At 52.2% G+C, this 20,469-nt stretch overlaps 12 protein-coding genes across 12 annotated transcripts; 5 read left to right on the top strand and 7 right to left on the bottom strand.

Annotated features, from left to right (window-relative positions):
* Positions 1-2: 2 nt before the first annotated feature.
* On the bottom strand, positions 3-1,175 carry V1518DRAFT_412851 (tetrapyrrole methylase). Its single transcript, XM_066903187.1, has 4 exons — positions 1,003-1,175; positions 827-951; positions 549-778; positions 3-498 (listed from the first exon to the last, which is right to left on the bottom strand). Exons 1-4 carry the CDS (start codon positions 1,138-1,140, stop codon positions 86-88), a joined length of 906 nt encoding a protein of 301 aa, XP_066761606.1. The 5' UTR covers positions 1,141-1,175; the 3' UTR covers positions 3-85.
* Positions 1,176-1,276: 101 nt separating this feature from the next.
* V1518DRAFT_371382 (uncharacterized protein) lies at positions 1,277-2,391 on the bottom strand (the record flags this gene model as incomplete). Its single annotated transcript, XM_066901354.1, has 2 exons — positions 1,277-1,468; positions 1,519-2,391. 2 exons carry the CDS (start codon positions 2,389-2,391, stop codon positions 1,277-1,279), a joined length of 1,065 nt encoding a protein of 354 aa, XP_066761605.1.
* A 57-nt stretch (positions 2,392-2,448) lies between these two features.
* On the top strand, positions 2,449-5,682 carry V1518DRAFT_412847 (NRDE-2, necessary for RNA interference-domain-containing protein). Its single transcript, XM_066903186.1, has 3 exons — positions 2,449-2,519; positions 2,577-4,721; positions 4,771-5,682. The coding sequence occupies exons 1-3, from the start codon at positions 2,493-2,495 to the stop codon at positions 5,638-5,640; spliced, it is 3,042 nt and encodes a 1,013-aa protein (XP_066761604.1). The 5' UTR covers positions 2,449-2,492; the 3' UTR covers positions 5,641-5,682.
* Positions 5,618-7,386, bottom strand: V1518DRAFT_412843 (D-arabinono-1,4-lactone oxidase-domain-containing protein). The gene has a single exon (XM_066903185.1). The coding sequence runs from the start codon at positions 7,328-7,330 to the stop codon at positions 5,750-5,752; it is 1,581 nt and encodes a 526-aa protein (XP_066761603.1). The 5' UTR covers positions 7,331-7,386; the 3' UTR covers positions 5,618-5,749.
* A 123-nt stretch (positions 7,387-7,509) lies between these two features.
* Positions 7,510-8,788, top strand: V1518DRAFT_412841 (uncharacterized protein). The gene is made up of 2 exons (XM_066903184.1): positions 7,510-7,996; positions 8,049-8,788. Exons 1-2 carry the CDS (start codon positions 7,531-7,533, stop codon positions 8,675-8,677), a joined length of 1,095 nt encoding a protein of 364 aa, XP_066761602.1. The 5' UTR covers positions 7,510-7,530; the 3' UTR covers positions 8,678-8,788.
* V1518DRAFT_381479 (uncharacterized protein) lies at positions 8,687-10,300 on the bottom strand. The gene is made up of 2 exons (XM_066901653.1): positions 9,979-10,300; positions 8,687-9,932 (listed from the first exon to the last, which is right to left on the bottom strand). Exons 1-2 carry the CDS (start codon positions 10,273-10,275, stop codon positions 8,754-8,756), a joined length of 1,476 nt encoding a protein of 491 aa, XP_066761601.1. The 5' UTR covers positions 10,276-10,300; the 3' UTR covers positions 8,687-8,753.
* On the top strand, positions 10,171-11,540 carry V1518DRAFT_412838 (tRNA wybutosine-synthesizing protein). The gene is made up of 2 exons (XM_066903183.1): positions 10,171-10,826; positions 10,882-11,540. The coding sequence occupies exons 1-2, from the start codon at positions 10,401-10,403 to the stop codon at positions 11,305-11,307; spliced, it is 852 nt and encodes a 283-aa protein (XP_066761600.1). The 5' UTR covers positions 10,171-10,400; the 3' UTR covers positions 11,308-11,540.
* On the bottom strand, positions 11,321-12,182 carry V1518DRAFT_412834 (mitosis protein dim1). Its single transcript, XM_066903182.1, has 6 exons — positions 12,051-12,182; positions 11,964-11,989; positions 11,871-11,911; positions 11,657-11,824; positions 11,476-11,608; positions 11,321-11,425 (listed from the first exon to the last, which is right to left on the bottom strand). The coding sequence occupies exons 1-6, from the start codon at positions 12,086-12,088 to the stop codon at positions 11,400-11,402; spliced, it is 432 nt and encodes a 143-aa protein (XP_066761599.1). The 5' UTR covers positions 12,089-12,182; the 3' UTR covers positions 11,321-11,399.
* Position 12,183: 1 nt separating this feature from the next.
* On the top strand, positions 12,184-14,158 carry V1518DRAFT_412831 (uncharacterized protein). The gene has a single exon (XM_066903181.1). It carries the CDS (start codon positions 12,217-12,219, stop codon positions 14,014-14,016), a length of 1,800 nt encoding a protein of 599 aa, XP_066761598.1. The 5' UTR covers positions 12,184-12,216; the 3' UTR covers positions 14,017-14,158.
* A 3,033-nt stretch (positions 14,159-17,191) lies between these two features.
* Positions 17,192-17,491, bottom strand: V1518DRAFT_370518 (ubiquitin C; the record flags this gene model as incomplete). Its single annotated transcript, XM_066901325.1, has 1 exon — positions 17,192-17,491. The coding sequence occupies one exon, from the start codon at positions 17,489-17,491 to the stop codon at positions 17,192-17,194; it is 300 nt and encodes a 99-aa protein (XP_066761597.1).
* A 229-nt stretch (positions 17,492-17,720) lies between these two features.
* Positions 17,721-18,897, top strand: V1518DRAFT_412823 (uncharacterized protein). Its single transcript, XM_066903180.1, has 3 exons — positions 17,721-17,966; positions 18,022-18,441; positions 18,494-18,897. The coding sequence occupies exons 1-3, from the start codon at positions 17,753-17,755 to the stop codon at positions 18,871-18,873; spliced, it is 1,014 nt and encodes a 337-aa protein (XP_066761596.1). The 5' UTR covers positions 17,721-17,752; the 3' UTR covers positions 18,874-18,897.
* Positions 18,898-18,931: 34 nt separating this feature from the next.
* Positions 18,932-20,272, bottom strand: V1518DRAFT_371179 (CTLH/CRA C-terminal to lish motif domain-containing protein; the record flags this gene model as incomplete). The annotated part of the gene is made up of 2 exons (XM_066901346.1): positions 18,932-20,161; positions 20,234-20,272. The coding sequence occupies 2 exons, from the start codon at positions 20,270-20,272 to the stop codon at positions 18,932-18,934; spliced, it is 1,269 nt and encodes a 422-aa protein (XP_066761595.1).
* Positions 20,273-20,469: the final 197 nt, after the last annotated feature.

Raw genomic sequence — 20,469 nt, 5'->3', positions numbered from 1 at the left:
GGACTGAGTTTGGCGGCGTGCCTGCGACTTCCCTCTTCGGCTTCACCATCCACGTTCACTCCTATATTTGCTCTAATACTACATCCTAATCACTATCCTCCTCCTCCTTAGCAACAAGTGGACCACGCGCAGCTTTCGCAGCCTCGACCTCTAACTCCACTGCCGTTTTGTACCCTTCCTTATCCGCCGCAAATTCCAACAAATACTCAATCTCCATCTCATGTGTCCTGTGTCCCAAAATCACTAACGAATGCAACGGCTCACCGCTTTCCATCTCCGCTAATTCTCCCAGTGTAGCTGCCACGAATGTCTGGTTCGGCGAGCCAAGTCGCGAGACCGAGACGCAGGGGGTTGCGGATGTGTAGGCGGATTCACCGCGGAGGTTTTCGATCTCGAGAAGTTGCAAGGCCGCGGTTTCGATGTTCATGTACCGTGGCGGCTCGTATATTAACCGCCCGCGCGCCATATTCTCAAAGCTCTGCTCCTTCACCTTGATATCTGTACTAGTCAGCCTATTGTCCACACATCCCCACCACCACCACACTCACCTAGTAACACAAGCGTATGCAACCCGATATCCCGATTCTCCTTAATCCGATCGTAAAAACTATCCGGTTTCCAATTATCCATGAAAAACACAAGCGACACGGTCTGTCCGAAGTTGTACAACTGCAGCCCGCACGCGCCAACCGCATTCATAACCGACGCGTTGTGGATAGCTTTCACGGGAATGCCTAGCTCGCGTGCGCGGATGACGAGGTCTGTGTGTGTTGTCGCACTGGGTAGTTAGTAAGGAGCTAGAGGACGAGGACGGCGGGGGATTTACCCGAATGGGTCGCCGACGACGAGGAAAGCGACGTCCACGGTTTGTGCGTTTTCGAGAATTTCATCGCTACCACTTTCCACCAGCTCACGATCCGCTAAAATCACTTCACGTCCGTAAAAGCCTTCCTATTTCACTGTTAGTCCTCTGCTTAGGGCCAAACACAGCAATCAACGCACAAGGTCTTCTTTCGACGCGGCCATCAAAATCGAGGTATATGCCTCGAGATATACGCGTTCGCATTTCTTCACCACATTTAGCCCGCGCACGGTGATATCTTCCACGTATGAGAGACCTAGGCCGATGAGATACAGCATTTTAGCGATATTCACGGCGTCGAATCCTCACCATCGCATCAAAATTCGCGATGATGTCAAAGTGTAAATGCCCCTGAGTACGGCACCCTCAGAATGTCATCATCGCTATCTATTGAACATCAGGCCGCTTCTAAATCTATTGCTGCTGCTCATCGCCAAGGTAGTCTACAATCCATCGATATGCATGCAGCGCCATGATCTCGCTTTGTTTCACGCAGAACGAGTGTTCGCAGTTGTCTTTGTCGGCGGTGATAATGAGTTCGACGTTTGCGCGGGCGGAGTGTGCTTCGAAGAGCTGTGCGCGGGTGCGCGAGGCGACCCAGTGGTCCTGGTTTGTTAGTCGTTTGCAAATAGAGTAGAGAATGGGTGAATGCTTACGTCTTTGGCGAAGTAGGCGATGATCTTGCCTGGCCTGCCATCGTGTCGACCCCAGTTGCCAGCCCAAAACACCTGGTTCATGATTGGATCCTCCTCGCGCACTTCCTCCATTTCCTCCATTCCCATGCGCGTGCATTGATATGCACATGCTGAGGAGTTCAATAATGAATACGTCGCGTCCAATGCGTGCGTTGGCGGGTCGTGCATGCTGCACTTTATCAGCCGCCGCAGCAAGCTCGTAGGTAAACACGCTGTGAGACAGTACGCGCCGACGGATGCCGCGTTAGGAAGGAATGGGAATATCTTCATGACCTTTCGGAAGCGGATGCCGTTAGAACTGTCGCCGATATCTTTGACGGTCGGAAAGAGTAGAATTGCAAGCGACGGCGTTTTCACGGCGTCTTCGGCGTAGGAGTCAGCGATGAGCTTGATGAGAGAGTGTTGCAGAAGCCAGCAGCCTATAGAGTGGCCCATTAACACCACCTTTTTCTCAGTAGTGGGAGTATATCCGTGTTCTGTAAGCAGCGTCTTGATTACCTCGTACTTATGCTGTACCTGGTCCTTGAGACCGTAATACCGCGTCGAGCATGAATATGCGAGTTGCGTAGCGGTCACCTCGCAGCCAGCTTGTGAAATACAGATAATTCTCCACGTACGGAGTTGTGCCCGCAAATCGGACAGAAAAGGGACATAGTAAGCCGGTAGCCCGGGATTGCCGGGGATTAAGACCACGACGCCGGATTCCGGGAGGGCTGTCTCGGCGGGCGGTACGTCATAGATGTTGGTTGGGTATTTGTTCGGAAAGGACTTTAAAACAAAGGTTACGTCGTCGTTGGAAGGCGGTGTAGGCGATAGAAGCGGGGACGTCACCATGGTGGTGATGGCTGTGATGGTGATGAGAGCTGTACGCAAACTTACACAAAATCGCGAGGTCACGCACTTCGCGATTTCTGAATGAATGCATACCGTGTTCCATGTCGGATGCCGACGACACTCGCAAAGTACGCTTTTATACCTCTCATCCCTCTCCTCTGGACCATCATCTAATAAAGATTCAGCAAGCTACATCGGCGGTTCCCAAGTTCTCGAGTTTCAAGCCGCGCAATGCCGTTACAGGCAGCACGAGTGCAGGCTCATCAGAGAGGCTTGACCGAGAACGCAGGCACTATGATGATCCGCATGCGTTGTTGTATCGCTTAGATGAGAGACGGGATAATCAGTATAAGTCTCAGCAGCGGAATTATAGGCGGGACGATGATCGCGCATCACGCAGGCAAGATATCTTGTCGCGACGACGGGAATCACGATCACCGCGTAGACGACGGTCACCACGACGATCATCGCTGCCTCCATCTTCAACACGAAGTCCTCCGCGATCAGACTCAACCACCACCGCTCCCCCCGTCAAAGCACGCGACAAATCCGCACTGAATACCGTCCTCCGCAACGACGCCCTCCCCACAGTCATCACCTCCTCCACCCCCTCATCCGCGCTTTACGTGGTCGACACGTTTATGGACACGAACAACTTAATCTACGGAAAACCCGCAAAAGTACCGTTATATAATCGTTTTGGTCGCGGTCATGTGCTTGGACTGCCGCGGGAGTTTCGGATTGATCCTGTTGCGAGCGAGACTAGTGGTGGTATTGTGATTACGGAGGGGAGGGCGCGGCATGACGAGGAAAAAGTTCGGCGGGCGTGGGCTTTGAGCACAAAGACCAAGAGGGTCAAGATTTCGAAGGATAGGGATTTGCATGAAGATGAATTTGTGCCGCTCTCGTCCTCGAAGTACGTTCCCCACGTTCCTGTGCAAAGCGAGTTCACGCTTGAGGACGAACACTCGCACGCTTCATCCGACGAGGAAACTTCTGGCGAAGAATCCTTCGACGACCACGCCACTGCCGCGCAGAGCGTGTTCACGCTCTCCAAAGCGGTCGCCGAATTCCCCGGCGATGCACAAGCATGGTTCGACCTTGCTGCTGCGATGACTACGAACGCGCCGGCCGAGGCGTCCTTCAAATCTCACATTGAGATCGAGATTTCTGTATTCAAAAAAGCTATTTCTACGAATCCTGGAGATACGCGGCTTACATTGCGGTATCTCGAGTTGTACGAATTACTACACGGGAATTATCAAGTCGCGAAGTTGTGGAAGGAGGTGCTGGAGAGGTATCCGGATAATTTGCAGTTCTGGATCGCATGGCTGGACTTTAATGTCCGCGATGCCTCGTCATTCAAGTACTCTGCTGCGCTATCAAGGATCGTCGATGTGCTCTCCCGCATACAGCGACGTGTTAAGGAGAAGAACGGGGAGACGAATCTGCTATATCTTATTATGCGTGCATGTCGGTTTATTTACGATGCTGGGTATACTGAGCATGCGATTGCGATTGTGCAGAGTTTGTTGCATTTGAATTTTATGGCACCCACGAGCGGGGATCGGATGGAGTGGTTGAGCGATTTCTGGACTAGCGAGCAGCCTCGAATTGGTGATGACATCCCCAACGTCGAAGCGGAACGAGATGCCAATGTGACACGTTGGATTGACAAAGAACTGGTGGCATCGAAGAGGATATTTCCCGTGCAAATCGACTCAGCTGACGCTAACGAAGATCCGTTTCGCGCTATCGTGTTTGAAGATGTTCAGCCGTTTATGCACTACTTTTCCACCTCCACGTTGAGGACAAATGTGTTATGGGCTGTTCTTGAGTTCTGTGGATGCAATACCGGAAAGTGGGCCATGAATGATGTACAGTTTCTCGAGCGATGGCCGACAGATAGTGGGATTGTTCTCGACACGGCTTTCGTCGATCGCGTGATTAAGACGATCACGTCATATATCACCGACTTGGACTTTTTAGTATGGACTCTGGAATGGACGTACACACTTCACGGCGTAGCCTCACTGAAAGCCGCGAAGTCATTACTCAAAGTACATACACAGTGTATAAAGCTATGGTGCACATATGCGTCACTCGAGTATCGTCTCGGCAACTTCGAACGCGCTAACATGGTGTTTGCGAATGCGGTGAAATTTTTGAAGGATGATGAGGAAGCGATACGACTCTGGAGCGGATGGATGGAGATGTGTGTTTTTGAAACGGTCGTAGAGGACGGGAAGGTGTTGGAGATTCTTGCGGGTATTACAGAAGGTCATATAGCAGAGAATGTGGGAAGTAAGAAGATTCTCGCCACGAGAAATGTGAGCTGTGGTGATATGCGACGAGAGATGATGCGGCTAACGAACATAGATGCTGGGTTCGATGATGCACCGCTTTTTATCCGCGCGAAAGGACGCGCTCGCTGAAAGCGCTGTGAAAGCGCTCGCGGTTCTCGATTACCTCTCATCAGACCACGACATTACACGTGCGATGGAAGTCTACGACAACTTCGCCTCCTCAATCTCCTCCTATTGCGACAAAACGCGCACCGTCTCTGCTGGGTGCATGTACTTCTTCGCGTGTCTGATCCGGCACGAGATGTCGCGTGCCGCATTCTTCAAAGTATCAACACTCCGCGCATTCCTCGAACGATGCATCGGCGCGTACCCCTGCGACGTGAAGTTGTTAAGGATGTATATCGCCAACGAGTCAAAATATCGTGTACAGAATAACGTGAGCGACTTATTGAATAATGTCGTATTGGCGAATGGCGGTGTTAGTGTTGGCGTGTGGCACGTCGTGGTCGAGTACGCGCTCAGCATTGGCAGTGAGAATGTTGCGCGATCGTATTTTGAGCGCGCGGTCGCGGCACGCGGGGCGAGCAGCAGTACGACTCGAGAGAATGTCTCGGTGTGGCGCGCATATGTCGCGTTCGAACGGGAGCACAGAAGTGTACACAATTACGCGAAGAAAGTGCTGTTTCGTGGTATCGCCGCGTGCCCATGGGCGCGTGATCTATTGCTCGACGCATTTGGCAGCTTCGATGATAATATTACGGCCGGAGAGTTGAAGATTCTGGGCGAGGTTATGATGGAGCGAGAGGTGCGTATGCGTGTTGCTTTACCCGAAGATGAGTTTGGTGTGCAACCAGAAGTGATGCAGAATATTCCTGTTGATGAGGACTCTGTCGATGAGGACTCTGTCGATGAAGGGAAAATGATGACCGAGGATGTCTATTAGTACATGCAAAACAACAGCAGACAGTTGACACAGAAAAACAACAAAAAATACTCTTCAAACGCACTCTCCCAAGCTGAAACAAAAGCTGCCGTATATCCAATCGTTTGAGTTATATGATGCCATTTCGAATGGCCCAGTCCTTGCCGCCTAGGAAGAGACCTGTAGGATCGACTGACTCGCGGAGCTTCTTGAACAAGGCGCCGTCGCCACCGTACCACGTTGAAAAGACGGCCGCGAGACCCGAGCCAGTGAGGACGGGCTTGTTGTTGTCAGTGATATCGACCAGGGGTCCGCTTGGAACCTCGCCGACAAAGTTCTTCGCCCAGTGTGGCTTACCGTGGTACTTCACCATGACGTTCTCAAACTCTGCGTACCACTGCGCGATGGGCGGGTCGACCGCGAACGGGCGGTACATTGTTGCGTTGATATACAATGTGAGGTTTTCGTTTGTGATGGGCTTCGAATCGGCATAGGGGAGGGTCGGAGAGTAGTCCAGTAGCGGGCGGAGGGTGTTGCCGGGGATAGGTCCGATGCCAAAGGATTCGATGACGGAGAAGGGGGAAGCAGGCGTAGTGTACGGGACGGAGCAGTTTGAGCAACGAACTTCGATAGGCGCGTGTACGTAGTACTCGTGGGACGCGCAGGCGGCAGACACAAGCGTGTCAATTTCATCGAGTACCGCGACGCCGGGTGCGAGGGGGAGTGCCCATTCGTTGACGAATTGGTGGAATAGGCAGTCCATGTTGAGTCCCTCAACCGAGTTCTGCACCGCCTCGGAGCCGCCGGTGTTGTAGGTCTCGTCCCATCCATATTGCAGCTTGAAAACAAAGCGCTCGATGGCTGGCATCGCGGGGGGATACATGCTGACGCCGATGAAGAACAAGCATTCTAAAAAGGTGCGGCCGAGCCAGCCCTCGTAGAAGCTATGGCGCGGGGCGGAAAGTTGCTTGTGTGACTTTTCCGCACGCCAGAGAATGCACTTGCGTGAGTACGGGTACCACCAAACGCGGACGTATTCCTTGGACGTCCAGATGGATTCCCAGTCGCGCTTAAGTGTGTCAAAGTCGACTATCTCTTGGAAGGAGTGCACGGTGAAAGATGGAATGCTGCGGACGGTGACATGGGTGATGATGCCTAGTTTTCCAAGGGAGAGAAGCGCTGCACGGAAAAGGTCGGGGTTTGTGGCCGGCGAGACGGTGACGAGGTCGCCGGAGGCGAGGAGGATTGTGATGTCGACGACCTGCTGGGAGAGCAGGCCGTGGAACGCCGAGGAGCCGTGGGTGCCGGTTGAGATCAATCCCGCAATGGACTGCTCCGAAATAGACCCCAGATTCTGCAGCGCAAGTCCGCGCGACGCGAGCACGGCATTGAGCTGGTATATCCGGATTCCGGCTTCAACGCGGACATCGGTGAACAGACCGGACTCATGGCGTGAGAACGAGAGTGCAGAGTTGAATCGGTCAAGATTGACAAGCCACTGACTCGTCATCGTCATATCGGATGGCGAATGCCCCGCGCCAGTGAGCATGAGAGTCTTGCGCGCGAGGTTCGCGGCGCGCACGATTGTCTGCAGTTGGTCGACAGAGGAGGGCTGGAAGTACAGCTCCGGCCGGCAGAAGTAGGTGCGTGCCCACGTGTGGTGCAAGTGGTTGGGCAGCGCCAGCGCGCGGGCGTCATCGAGGACGTTCATTGCTGAGCACCGGGGGAGAGGTGGGAAGGGGTATGACTATTTGGGAGTATTTGGGGATATGGGACCGAGAAAGTCGTGAGTTCACGCAGATTTTGATTTCGTGGTCCGACAGCTCATGGGGTTAGGATTTATTCACGTGACCGCCCACGTCGATTTCTCACCGCCTCGAACTTCACCAAATCGCATTAACAAGGCATACAATGGACCCTTCCGACTGGGCCAAGACGCAGTTGCCGATGCTGACCGGCCTTGACGCGGCGCTGCGCTGCGAAATCTGTCGCGAGTTTTTCACCGCACCAATGCTCACAGAGTGCGCGCACACATTTTGTTCGCTTTGCATACGGAGGAGTATCGCAGCAACGCCGACATCGCAGAGCCCGTGTTGTCCTGTATGTCGTACGAATGTTGCCGAAGCGAAGTTACGAAGGAATGAGGCGCTTGAGGAGGTTGCGTTATGGTTTAAGCGCGAGCGCGCGGGCATGCTCAAGGTGGCGATGGAGCTCCGCGGAGAATACGACGAGCACGCGAAGAGCAGGAAGCGGAGGCACGTGGGGGAGGACGAGGCGGTGGATATACACAGTACAAGCTATGACGATGCAGTGGTTGAGGTGTCGCGACCGCCGACGCCAGCTCCGCCATCTTCAGATTTCATCGTTCTCGATAGAGGTGCGTCCGTGTCGTGCCTATCTTAGTGTGTTTAATATCTTACATACAGCAGAAGATGTGAATGATGGACTTGTGCCATGTCCGGTCTGCAATAGTCGAATGACCGAGGAACAAGTAATCAGTCATCTTGATCTGTGCCTTAAAAAGGCGGAGAAAACGACCACCGTACCGCGCTCATCCACCTCGTCGCCACCACACCAGCAGCCGCAACAGCAAAGACCGGGCGGGATCTCGACCTACTTTGGCGGTTCAGTAGTAGCGACTGCTGCTGCACCTGCTAAACAAATCGCGCGTCTTCCAAAATTACAGTACGGAATCATCACCGAAGCAAAACTACGTCGAACACTCGCCGACCTCGGAATCCCTTCGCAGGGTAACAAGCAGCAACTCCAACGTCGACATACAGAGTGGGTCAGCATCTGGAATGCCAATGCGGACGTCGCCGCCGTGGCACGGAAGACGAAAACCACGCTATTACGCGAGCTTGCGGAGTGGGAGTCGAGTCTTAATCGGTTCGAAGAGCATAAACCTGTGATTGAGGGCGACGATTTGAAGGAGTGGGGAAAGTTGCATGCAGGGAGTTATCAGGATTTGATTGCGCAAGCGCGGAGGACGGTGATGCCGAAGCAGGCTAAGGCGGAGAGTGGTGAGGACACAGTGGAGGAAGGAGAGAGCGTGTAAATAGGACAGTGTATATAGCATAATCTACGGAGTCTGGGGTTTTTTTTTGTGTACGTCTTTCCGATTTGTAAATATCCTACGGGATTTCCAATACAGCTTGCTCTTTGGCTGCTGGAGCGTTTGGCGAGATATCCGGTACGTCCTCTAAACTCGCTCCCGCAAGCAATGTCGCCAGATCCGACGTATCTTGCTTCGGTTTCAACTCTTGCACACTCACAGCCTTCTCCTCCACCGCCATCTTTGCCAATTCGTCCTCGATCTCCGCATCATCCACCGCAGCGCCACTGACGCTGCCAGCAAGTACACATCCAATCTCCTCCGTCGTCTCGACTTGCTCAGTCACTTTGGCAACCAAATCCGCCACCTTTTCCACACTCCCACCCGCATTTGCGTTCAAAGATTCCAATACAGGCAACGTTCTTTCCATGATCTTTGCCATCTCGACGTTATCGTGCGCCGTCTCGATACTATTCATCACGCTCTCGAGCTGCAGTTTGCGCTGCATCAAATCGGTTACGCGGGAGGCGGCCTGTTTTGACCGTTTGAGCTCCATGAGTGCGAGGGAGCGAAGGTGTGCCGTCTGTGGACACGTAGTGATGTACTCAGAGGCTTTGGACCGCGCAGAGAGGGCTGTGAGATGTTGTTGCGCAATGCGGGTTGTTAGGGTGTGAATCAGGGAGCGGAGCTGTGCAAAGACACGTTCGTCCTCGGTGAGAGGGGTGAGTGGGGCCGATATTGTGAGTGGGAACTTGATGATGCTGTCGGTAATGATGGCTTGCTTGGTGTCCCGTTCGAGAAATTTGAGTAGTACAGCGAAATCTGTATCGGAGAGGGAAGGTACGCTATCTGCAGTACCTTCCTCCTTGCTTTCATCTCCATCGTCTACGGCCGTGGTCTGTCCAAACGGATCCTTGGAGAACGACCTCTTGACAAACTCAACCGTATACACACCCCCATACCGCCCGCCACATCGCTCTGCCGCTCTGCGCACGCGCTCAACAAGCACCCTTGCAGCCGTCTCCACATTCTGCAACACGACGAATCGGATTTCAGGCAGTTTCTCGTCGCTGCCACTGCGTCTCCAAATAGCCGAGGCGATGGCATAGTACTCGTGAACGACAGAGTCCCGCAGCGCCCACGTTGCGATGGCTTTGGAGTAGCGCAGCACGCGCCATTGTGGATCGGTGTAGATTATTGTTGCTTGTGTGAGGAAGGTGGTGATGGGAATGAAGTTTCGTGCCGCGACTTGTTCGTTCTGCTAATGTTAGTGTCGCTCAGATTGGGTAAGGAAGTCAACTTACCAGGACCGCCGACAGTGCAAGCGGCTTTCCCCACGAACTTGAAGTGAGCGCACTCAAAAATTTCTCGCCGGACTGTAGCACCAACATATCCGCCTGCCCGCCTTCTGCGCTGCCGCAAAGCCCAGCTCTCACCGCACTGGCGAGAACATCGCGCCATGCTTGGACGTTCGCTTCATAGCCATCGGGATTTACCTCCTTAAGGCGGCGGAAGTCGGAGTACAGTGACGGCAGCCTCCGTTCTGAAAAAGACGGGTATGCGAGGACGTGTGCGAGAAGCGCCATTGGAGCTGGGATCATTTGGGCAGGTACTGGTGCTAGTAAGGGCTGGCGAAGCATATCCGCGATCAACAGACAACGCTTGAGCCGCACCATCCCAGCTTCACGAACTTCAACTTTTATCTCCACACCTTCTCCAGCACAGCATGGACCCGTTCACGGCAAAAAAGCGGCGAATCCTAGCCGAACTTGCGTCTCCGATGCCAGATTTGAGTCCAAAAGGAGGTCCCGACGCGCAGATCCTGCCACTTCTCGATCTCGTCAACGCGCACCCACTTATGGTCACCACATCGTCTTGCGCCGGGCGGGTGTCGGTATACGCCGAAGGCGTGCGATGCATGAAGAGTATCAGCGATGAAAGAGAGGAGCAGGCGTCAGAGGCGGTCGCGCGGACAGTAGGTGGGAAGGGAGGTGGCAGGTGGTTGTACGTTACGCACGAAGAGTTGCCGTCTTCGGTGCAATCATGGAGTGGATTACTACTTGGCGAAGGGATCTCAGTTGTGAAAGATACCGACAGTAGCATATCTGGGACCGTCGTTCGGCGGTATATACATTTCAAGTTCGAGCCTATGGTATATATTGTACACTTCTACTTCTTCCTCTTTGCAAGCTCTCATCATCTACTAGATCCTACACGTCCTCTGTGCTACGCCTGAAATCGCTCACAAGCTTCTGACCATCGCGCTCGATTGCGGCTTCCGCGAATCCGGCTACAACGGCAACATTCTCGCGGTGCGCTGCTCACTGAGCCTGGACGCGCCCATCGGGTACCTCAGCGCCGACATCGAGGACTCGGCTGTGCTCATAGTCGACGAGTCGTACCTCGATATCCTCATACAGATGGCGCGCGAGCGGTACACGGAGAACAGAGCGCGCACGCAAAAGTTCGAGGAGGGAATGAGGAGTATGATGCTCGCGGCGAAAGAGAATGAGACGAAGGAGACGAAGGAGCAGCGGCGGGTACGAAAACACGCGGAGGGGTTACAACGACAGCAGGAGAAGCGTGCGATGGAACAAGAGAAGAGCTTGGTCGAGACGCAGGCGGCTCTGTGAAGTAAGTCTTGATAGTATGGTCGTATTATTAGCATACAATTCTGGATATTGTCCCTCTATATTGAGGACGTATACTTTTAAATCACCTTGGCTCAATATCGATACTTTGTTGAGTAATCTGGATGCACATTAGAGAAGGGTTGGGTGGTGACAGAAAGGTAGGCATACCCTTTGGACTGATGACCAGACCGCGACCTTTTTTAGCGCCTTTGTATATAGTCTCTATAATATCGATAAGCTCCTGCTTATCTTCCAGCACCCAATTCAGTTTGTTGTTGTTTCCGGTTCCGAAATCGCACATCTTCGGTGGTTAGACTCAGCTCGCCTCAGCACACACACGAATACTCACCATGTGTTTATTCCGGAAAAAGAACATTATGGTACACGGGTCGTACAGCTCGTACATCTTGTTGAAGTCGGGCACCTCGTCGATGTCGCAGACATATATGACCGCGAAGTTCTTCACACGGTCGGCGACGCGGTAGAGGAGTTCGTCCATCTGCATGCATTGTTCATCCTATAAATTTTAGCGTGAGCAAAAGCACGTAATAGAAGCAACGCACCCAGTCGCGACCGAAACGGATGACGACAAGTCGTTCTTCCTCTGTTGGTGTGGTTAGATAGAAGTGATGTCATCGGAACATAGCAGTACGAACCCGTCATTATCGCCTGGTCGACATGCCTGCTGGAGTTAGTTTGAAGTTTCCTATGCACCTTACACATTATAAACGCAATGCACTCACCATCCGGAGCGGAGATGCGGTAGAAAGACGCTGCCCATTGTGTGTGCTGTGGTGATATTGTAGGTGGTTGGCGACGTTCCTTGGGAGGTTTGAACTCCCACTTCCGCTGGTGCCAAAAAATTTCAGTATTGTACGCATTCCCTATATTCCCACCACCAGCAGCAAAATGGCGAAACGGAAAGCATCAGAGTCCACCGCGGAGCGTCCTCCTAGACGCCCAATTACAACCGATCCCCGTTTCTCTGTCGTACACTCCGATCCGCGGTTTGCGCGACCGAAGAAGACCGACACGAAGCTTGTGCTCGACAGCCGCTTCAAGAACAAGCTCGCTGCGGACAAGGAGTTCAAATCTAAACGTATCGTGGACCGGTATGGTCGCAAGGTCGATGCGGACGAGGTTGAAAACGAACTCAAGCGGTATTATCAGCTTGATAAAACGGAAGACGACGAGGACGATGACGTGGAGAAGATTGATTTTTTCCCAAAGCCAGGTTACGATCCTGCGCGTGGCGAGGGCCTGGAGTCGTCTTCAGACGAAGGCGAGGATACTGAGGAAGAAGTCGATGAGGACGAGGATGTATTTGAGACCACCGTCCAGGAGGAGTCGATTCCGCGTGGCGACGAGACGTCGACATTTGCAGTTGTGAACATGGACTGGGATAACGTGCGCGCCGAGGATCTTATGGTCGCGTTTTCTAGCTTTGCACCGGCTACCGGTCGCGTGTTGTCTGTAACTGTATTCCCCAGTGAATTTGGGAAAGAGCGCATGGCTAGAGAGGAGATTGAAGGACCGCCAAAGGAAGTCTTTTCGTTGTCAAAGTCAGCGCTGACCGACGATTCCCATCTCAATGATGACGAGCTGCTAATTAAGGAAGACAACGGCGAAGACGTTGACACTTCAAAGCTACGCAAATACCAACTACAACGCCTGCGCTACTACTACGCTGTCGTGCGCTGTGACTCCGTTGCCACTGCACGACGCATTTACAACGGCTGCGACGGCACAGAATACGAATCCACGGCAAATTTCTTCGACCTGCGGTATGTTGCCGAGGATATGGACTTTAACGACAAGCCGCGCGATGTGTGCACGAAGGTTCCGTCCTCGTACCGGCCGAATGAGTTCGTGACCGATGCGCTGCAGCATTCGAAAGTGCGGCTGACCTGGGATGAAACACCAGCGGAACGACTGCAATTTGCACGTCGTGCGTTTAGTCGTCGGGAGATTGAGGAGATGGATTTCAAGGCGTACGTGGCATCCAGCGAGAGCGAGTCGGATGACGAGTCTGGCCAACCCTGGGGGGATCGCAGGGAGAAGTTGCGGGAGAAGTATAGGGCGCTGTTACTCGACAGCAAGAACGATACTGGATTTGACGAGAAGGACGATGTTGATATGGAGATCACATTCACGCCGGGCTTGTCTGCGGAGGCGAAAGACGAAGAGAAGGAAGATGAGGAGACTACAATTGAAAAGTACAGACGCAAGGAGCGCGAGCGCAAAGCTGAGCGCATGAGTCGATACAGAGCTGCCAAGGGAGAGAGCAACGACACTGTCGCTGATACCGTTGTCCGCAAGAAGAAAAGCAAGACCAAGCTTACAAAGGAAGAAGCCGCGGAACAAGACCGCAGCAAGGCCGAACTCGAGCTTCTCATGATGGACGAAGACGCCGGTGTCGCTGACGACGGAGAGGATGGCAACCTGAAGCATTTCGATATGCGCGACATCGTAAAGGCTGAGAAGCGCAAGAAGAACAAGAAGATACGTAATAAGAAGGAAACCGCCGCCGCGGACGTACAGGACGATTTCCAGATCGACGTTACGGATCCGCGATTCGCGGCACTATACGAACGACATGAATTCGCTATTGATCCGTCGCGACCGCAATTCAAGGAGACCAACGCAATGAAGAAGTTGCTTGAAGAGCGCAGGAAGCGGCAGCGGAGTAAAGGAGACAGCATGGAGTAATTTACAGGATTGTATTATACAAATGTATTTATTTTCGTATAACTTAAGCGCGCAATTAAGCAGCTAGCAGTTATAGCAATATATCCATGTCCAAAGCGGATCCTCTCGCAGGTATTTGAGGTTCGCCAACGAACGATCAGGGAACTCCATATTCTTCATTCTCTAGGTAAAGGGCCAGAGCTATCGGCAAGCAGTTCCTATTGCTGGCGACCCGCCTCATCGACCAAGAGCGGCAGTTGTGCTTCGCAGTGCCATCATGGCAGCGTGCATCACCTGAAAGATAAATCCAAAAACCCTGTCTAGCGCAAATACAGCATGAGAGGAAATACTACATAGAGGAGCTCACGCACTCCAGTGGAGCTAAGAACAGGGCGAAATTACTGCGTCGGCACTAATTGATCAGAACGGCTGGATGTGTGTGCGGAGAGTTGTCGGCACGGTAAGGAAGGGCTGAATTGAATATTTACATCGAGAATCTGAGTGCTGCTGCCAAGTACTCACCTCATGATTTTGTCGAAGACCTCACAGCCGGTCGTCGCTTCGCCCTATGAAGGATGCCGGTCTCGCTGCCGCAGCCTTGCCAAGAAGTGCGCAGTGGGCGGTAAAAGAACAACAGAAGAAACACAAAACGGCTTTCTGAAATCTACCTGAAAAAAAGGCCAGGCGCGCATGACTACTGAGATTGCTGTTGACGAGTTTCCCTATGTGGTAAGTTTTTTGTTAGGAGACGCATAAGGAGTCGAATGCACGGATTCTGAGGATTTAACACTTTTCGGTGGTTTTTAGATGTTCAAACTAATATGTATGACGGTTACGGTGACTGAAGGGGTTACGGGCGAGTTACACATCTCAAGGTGAGGAGGGTACGAGTACTACATCCCACTTTAGGATTTACACGTCCCATTTGATATGGCACACTGATTACATAGTCGATTCATGATTTACATTCCCAACCTTATAGTGTAAAGTTTTGTACCGGTTTTATGCACAAATCAACTCTGGCTTCGCTTTCAGTGAGATCGCTCACAAACCACGAGCGCATGTTATTCGCGATTCTCTCTGCTTCCCCCCTTCTCTCTTATCTACCGCATTCTTAGTCACTACCATACTGTCGTCCGCACACGCTCTCATACTTGTCTACGTTTACAAAACGAGATTCTACATCCCTTTTCGGAAGATGGCCCATATGATGTGTCGATCTGGCTGGTTGGTCCTGTAGGCAGTAAGGGAGAACAGGTGAGCAGGCAAACAGGCGAGCTGGCGAACAGGCGAGCAATGTTCGGCTGGCCACATCACCCGCCGCATCTCTACAATACTTTTATATTACTGATGTAACTCGTCAAATTGCTGCGCTTGTAAGTGGGTCAATTGGTCAGAACGCAGACTGGCAGAATTTCGCAGTCTTCCTCATCGTGGGTCCTACGTCGAGATGTCGCAATCGCACTAGTGGGTAGCCGTACATTGGACAGGCCGCTTCGGTCAGCTTGATTTGGAAAGGTTCGAGCATCGGTCGGAAGTTGTGAGGCTATTCGGGGTATCTTCCGTTCTGGTGGTCGTTCTAGGGTACTGGACGAAATGCAGAGAGTAGCGAGGAACTCGAGTTCTGCGATGTTTTGCATGCTGGTGTGTCAACGAAGAATCGCAGACTGTACTCTCTTATCTCATCGTGTCGCCGTTCAAGTGTTTATAAATCTTCCGAATTCAGCTATGAGGGTTAAATAACTGAGTTATCAGACTGTAAGAAATGCCTTGCCAGTGTTGTTCATGATGTCGGTCATTGTCGGGAAGGTGGCAGACATACAGCCTCGCGAGAGAAAAGAATGACGATCGTAGTCATCATCGGCGGTCGTGCGGGAAGGGGAGCTGCTGAAATGGGGTCTATAACAAGTTAGCAAATCAGAGAGATCGTCTCCTGATATAACGCGGCATGGTAGACGAGTGCATTGAGAAAAAACGGAAAGAAAAGAGAACAGAAGAGAGAGGGATGAATAAATGGCTCTGCGCGACAGGCGTTGGCGTTGGCGTTGGCATACGTGTTCGATGCGGCAATCAAACGTAGGCCTGCCCGTTTGCAAACGCCAGGCACATTTCGAGCACGGTGTACTTGGGGCATCACCCAGTCAGAACGCGTCGCATCTCTCAATAGATATAACAAAGCAAAATATCTTTCTTATCAAGCTCCAGAGCACTGTATGCATGCTCATAGCTCTACAGCTCGTATTTCGTTAAGGCCCATACGCGTCGCGTCGCCGAACTGTCAACGACCGATATTAGCACGATTACTATAGCAATACAGTACCGGTAGAAAGCATTAAGAATATATCTTTAGTACTCTTTGATGGATTTTATGTGACGTCACCACGATATCATGTTGATATTAAACACGGATCACGCGCCTCTATCGACGTGTTGTCTAGGTAATTTAAGACATCACCAACTGGTCTCTGTAGCTACCGCCTACTATGGACAATCAAGTGAGTATTTTAATTTAAGGCGTTATGCTGAATTCTGTTGCTGCCGCTGCGCAGAGCCGGATGCGTAGCAGATACTCCCTGCACGAAGTTGATCGATGTCCTGATCCGCCGGCGACGCGTCGCGCGCGTGTTTAGCCTGTACCCTGCACGCGATTTGCACTGGACGCGCACAGCTGTTGATAACATCGTATCAAAATGCTGGATTAAAAGTTCACTGCTTTAATTTACAACCAGCTGCCACGGTTATGAAACAAGATCGAATCTACGTCACGTGAATGCTGAGCTCAATCTCGAGATTAAGCGGTGAAGTTATGAACGTTAGTGATACAATTATTTTAGTCTAGTAATATTGCATTTACATCATAATAGCCACAATGTAAAAGTCCTAATTGTGGAATCTCCGGAGAGTAAACAGAGACTTTGAGACCGAACAGTAGAAGGTAGTTAGGAACGAAACATCAAAATATGTAGAGGGGCGGTCTTAAGCGAGCCACTTCACGGCATCATATAAGACAGTCTGCTAGCGACTACTCTAAAAATTCTTGCAAAGCCAAATAGAAGTATGTTCAGGCGAAATAGGTGAATCTTGAATAAATCCGGTATCGAGTCACGGCATGTGATATTGCATCTCGAGATCCCGTCCGGCGCAATGCGAATACAACATGAAGGACTCTGAGATATTAATCTCTGAGTAATCGCCCCTAAGTGCGCTGCGCATATCGCGAATGCAGTGCGAACCCGTGGAACACCAGCAACGCAACGACTGTAAGCACCGCGCCGTGTATAATCAAAATTCGACGACGTCGCAGCATTTTCGGGTTGTGATAGTTCGCGAGCGGATTCCCGTCCTCAAGCTGATTCTCAGAGAACATCAAACTCTGCTCCTCGGAAGGAATGCCCTGCTCTGCCTGGAGCTTGGCTTTGACGTCTTGCATGGTGTCGTCGGCGTCGACCTCGAGGGGGATCGTCTTACCGGCGACTGTCTGCGCGAAGATCTGCATTATGCGGTGCGATGTGAGCGTCTCTTGACGGTAGTACCGCTGGTACGTGGAGAGCAGGGGATTCAGGCGGCATAGCGCCGGTTTATACTCTGGAAGAAATGTGCTGGCGTGACTTTGTGTAAACGACGGTGCGGAGCAACTTGGCTCCGAGCCGCACTCGCCGCACACTACGGGGCTCCCCCTGAACGCTGCGCAAATCTGCGCGGGCAAACTCCCACTGTCCCACTCACCATCACGAGCAGCACGACCACCTCCATTACCATGAAGCCGCGGAGATCAAAGCCGCAGCGCAGCATACGCGCAAAAATACCAGAGAGGAGAGGGATAACGGGCAAGATTCGCAAGTCTGCAAAGACGCAGCGGCAGCATCAGCATCCGAAACCAGCTGGCGGGAATCCTATGAAAGCGGAAAGTTACAGTGCCAAGCCGGTACAGTTTTATCGATCCGGAGATGATATCCTACTTGTTGGCGAGGGTACTTATTTATATAGTGGGAGAGTATGACATTGTCGATGCTGACAGCGGACTAGGCGACCTCTCCTTCACATGCGCTTTGCTTCAGAGACCGCACTCTGTGCCACCATCAAAGATCACAGCTACGGTATACGACGCGCGCGAGGAAGTGCTTGCCAAGTATCCCGATACCGCTACAGAAAATATTCATTTTTTGGAGACATATATCGGTGGTGGTACTGTCGGAGGAGATGAAGAAGATAATGATGACAGTAGCAATGAATTCACCTTCAGCGCCGGCATTGACGAGAACGAAGTCGGAGAGAAGAAGGAAAAGCTAGCTTCTGAATCGGTGAAACTTCTCTTCAAAGTTGATGCCACTGCGCTGAACAGAACTAAACACGTTCGTACACGCAAGTTCGGGAGCATCGTGTTCAATTTCCCACATACCGGTAGCGGTATGACGGACCAGGACCGCAATGTGCGGCAAAACCAAGGTATTTACTCCTCTCACTTCCCTACTTGATTTCGATCACTAACAGTGCTTAGAGCTCCTCGTTGGCTTCCTCAAATCCGCGATTCCGCTTCTCACCCCGACCGGCATTATCGTAATTACACTCTTTGAAGGGTTACCATACAGTCTATGGAACCTCCGCGGTCTTGCCAAAGCACTTGACCTCGAAACCGTGCGGAGTGGGAAATTTGTGTGGACGAATTTCAAGGGATACATGCACCGGCGTACCTCTGGAGTGGGAGAGACGACTAAGAAGCAGGACGAACGGGACGCGCGGATGTTTGTGTTTCAGAAGAAGACGAAAAATAGGGATACGAGCAGCGAAGGAGGAAAGGGTGCTATCGTGAAAGGGAAGAAGGGCCGTGCATCCCAGCCGAAGAGGAAGAGAGAGAGTTCGGATGATGAGAGCGAGTAATATTTCAAAAATATCAAGAAAAGCAAGTAACCGAATGCGCGACTCCGCGACCAAACTATTAACTAGGGAACACCCTTCGTGCTGCCTTATCATCCCACTCGCCCGTAGCCATCGGATCACGAATTCGTCCCGGAGGCATACCCGACTTTTCCGCAAAATCAAGCAAGCTCTGATGTCCATAAATCCGTCCGTTCGGTAACATCACCGGATCTGCGTCCACTGAACTGCGCACGTGATGTGCATACGGAAGCGGCTTTGCTAGTTCCGAGAGCTCGAGAGAGCAGATTGGGCATAGTGAGGAATTGTAGCTTGACACGAACGCGATGGGACGGTGTAAGCCCGGTTTGCATGACGGCGTCTTGAGCGCTGAGAGGCCAGCAGATAAGGCGATTTGTAAAAGCGATGGCATTGTGATTGCATGCATCTCGTGGTGCGTCGAGACAAACATATCGGCAAGAAAACCCCAGCGCTCGGGGGAGTACAAGTCCGCGTATGGACTGCTTGTGTGGTCTGGATCTGCGAGCAGAGATGGGGATGTAGAGCGGGAGGTGGCAGAGGATGCAGCGGATGCGACGACAGAAATCGAGGCGGGGTAAATCAGCATACCAGAGGCGCGGAGGATGGAGTCCAGGTGCTCATCTGTCATGGGGACGAGATGCTTCTTATAGTATGATATCGCTGCGTGTGTGTTGCCGTCGCGCGCGTACTCAATGTATTGCTGCAGTCGGACTTCGAATTCAAGCGAGGACTTGACTTTCTTTAGATGTGTACGGTTCTCCTGACACCAAGTGAGGCACTCGGCCGTGCTTCCGTCGCGTAACCGTTCTTCAATGCGCTTGCACTCAACAAGCACGTCGACTTCCACCAGATCTCTGATCCCCGGATTCGTGTCAATCAGCGCGTTCGCAGTCTTGAAGTACCCGCTCCGCAACAAATCGTCGACAAGTAACCTATGCAATCGTATCTTGTTCCACGCTTGGTACTCCGCTTCGTCGACGCTGTTGATCGCGTACAACTCCTGCAGGTGCGCAATGCGCAGTCGTGATTTCTGCATCAAAGAGTCTTCCTCCTTCTTCAGCCCCTCAAGCCTCTTCTTAAGCCCGTGCAGCCGCGCGCTCATCGTGTCGATCTGCTTGAGCACGTCTTCGGAGTGGTGTCCATTGAGGACGTTGCTCACGAGCTCATTTGTAGACGTAGTGAGACAAGTCACCTCGCGCTCGATGTATTTCTGCGCAAGCTTGAGATTCTGTCGCATTTGCTGCTGCGGTAGCCGTAACAGCGATTGCTCCTATATCACGCGTATTAGAGGGGCGCATTGTAGTCGGAGGCCGGCGTGCGCGAAGTGACGTGCCGTACGTACCAGGAGCAGGTGGTTCTCCGGATTAAAATCGATTGACATGATGCTAGATCTGCCTTCGCCGACGCTGTCTCGTCGCTGGTGCAGACCGTATACCACCTCGTGAAGCAAGCCAACTCAGCAAACAGCCCCCCACAGCCGGTGCAGATAGTTAGTTGTCTAGTCGAGCAATGACACTGTGAACGGCTTCGTGGTCGGCAGATCTTTGCAGAATTGTGTGGGAGTTTAGCAACGACCGA

The sequence above is a fragment of the Limtongia smithiae genome (assembly GCF_038497785.1).
Source record: "Limtongia smithiae strain NRRL Y-17922 unplaced genomic scaffold V1518scaffold_2, whole genome shotgun sequence".
Taxonomy (NCBI): domain Eukaryota; kingdom Fungi; phylum Ascomycota; class Lipomycetes; order Lipomycetales; family Lipomycetaceae; genus Limtongia; species Limtongia smithiae.
The sequence above is the reverse complement of the archived record's forward strand: the minus strand, read 5'-3'. Positions and strand labels throughout refer to the sequence as shown.

Bases quoted from the DNA above. Each gene is read 5' to 3' on its own strand.
- V1518DRAFT_381479 (XM_066901653.1), bottom strand. From the start codon at position 10,275: ATGATCCCAGCTCCAATGGCGCTTCTCGCACACGTCCTCGCATACCCG. The intron at 9,933-9,978 runs GTAAGTTGACTT...TAACATTAGCAG, and splicing joins TTGCACTGTCGGCGGTCCTG to AACGAACAAGTCGCGGCACG.
- V1518DRAFT_412823 (XM_066903180.1), top strand. From the start codon at position 17,753: ATGAAGCCGCGGAGATCAAAGCCGCAGCGCAGCATACGCGCAAAAATA. The intron at 17,967-18,021 runs GTACTTATTTAT...ACAGCGGACTAG, and splicing joins TATCCTACTTGTTGGCGAGG to GCGACCTCTCCTTCACATGC. The intron at 18,442-18,493 runs GTATTTACTCCT...AACAGTGCTTAG, and splicing joins CAATGTGCGGCAAAACCAAG to AGCTCCTCGTTGGCTTCCTC.
- V1518DRAFT_412838 (XM_066903183.1), top strand. From the start codon at position 10,401: ATGGACCCGTTCACGGCAAAAAAGCGGCGAATCCTAGCCGAACTTGCG. The intron at 10,827-10,881 runs GTATATATTGTA...ATCATCTACTAG, and splicing joins ATTTCAAGTTCGAGCCTATG to ATCCTACACGTCCTCTGTGC.
- V1518DRAFT_412851 (XM_066903187.1), bottom strand. From the start codon at position 1,140: ATGCTGTATCTCATCGGCCTAGGTCTCTCATACGTGGAAGATATCACC. The intron at 779-826 runs GTAAATCCCCCG...CTAACTACCCAG, and splicing joins GTCGTCGGCGACCCATTCGG to TGCGACAACACACACAGACC. The intron at 499-548 runs GTGAGTGTGGTG...TGACTAGTACAG, and splicing joins GCATACGCTTGTGTTACTAG to ATATCAAGGTGAAGGAGCAG.
- V1518DRAFT_412831 (XM_066903181.1), top strand. From the start codon at position 12,217: ATGGCGAAACGGAAAGCATCAGAGTCCACCGCGGAGCGTCCTCCTAGA.
- V1518DRAFT_412843 (XM_066903185.1), bottom strand. From the start codon at position 7,330: ATGAACGTCCTCGATGACGCCCGCGCGCTGGCGCTGCCCAACCACTTG.
- V1518DRAFT_412834 (XM_066903182.1), bottom strand. From the start codon at position 12,088: ATGGGCAGCGTCTTTCTACCGCATCTCCGCTCCGGATG. The intron at 11,990-12,050 runs GTGAGTGCATTG...TAACTCCAGCAG, and splicing joins CCGCATCTCCGCTCCGGATG to GCATGTCGACCAGGCGATAA. The intron at 11,825-11,870 runs GTGCGTTGCTTC...TAAAATTTATAG, and splicing joins TCCGTTTCGGTCGCGACTGG to GATGAACAATGCATGCAGAT.
- V1518DRAFT_412841 (XM_066903184.1), top strand. From the start codon at position 7,531: ATGGACCCTTCCGACTGGGCCAAGACGCAGTTGCCGATGCTGACCGGC. The intron at 7,997-8,048 runs GTGCGTCCGTGT...TACATACAGCAG, and splicing joins TTTCATCGTTCTCGATAGAG to AAGATGTGAATGATGGACTT.
- V1518DRAFT_412847 (XM_066903186.1), top strand. From the start codon at position 2,493: ATGTCGGATGCCGACGACACTCGCAAA. The intron at 2,520-2,576 runs GTACGCTTTTAT...ATAAAGATTCAG, and splicing joins ATGCCGACGACACTCGCAAA to CAAGCTACATCGGCGGTTCC. The intron at 4,722-4,770 runs GTGAGCTGTGGT...TAACGAACATAG, and splicing joins AGATTCTCGCCACGAGAAAT to ATGCTGGGTTCGATGATGCA.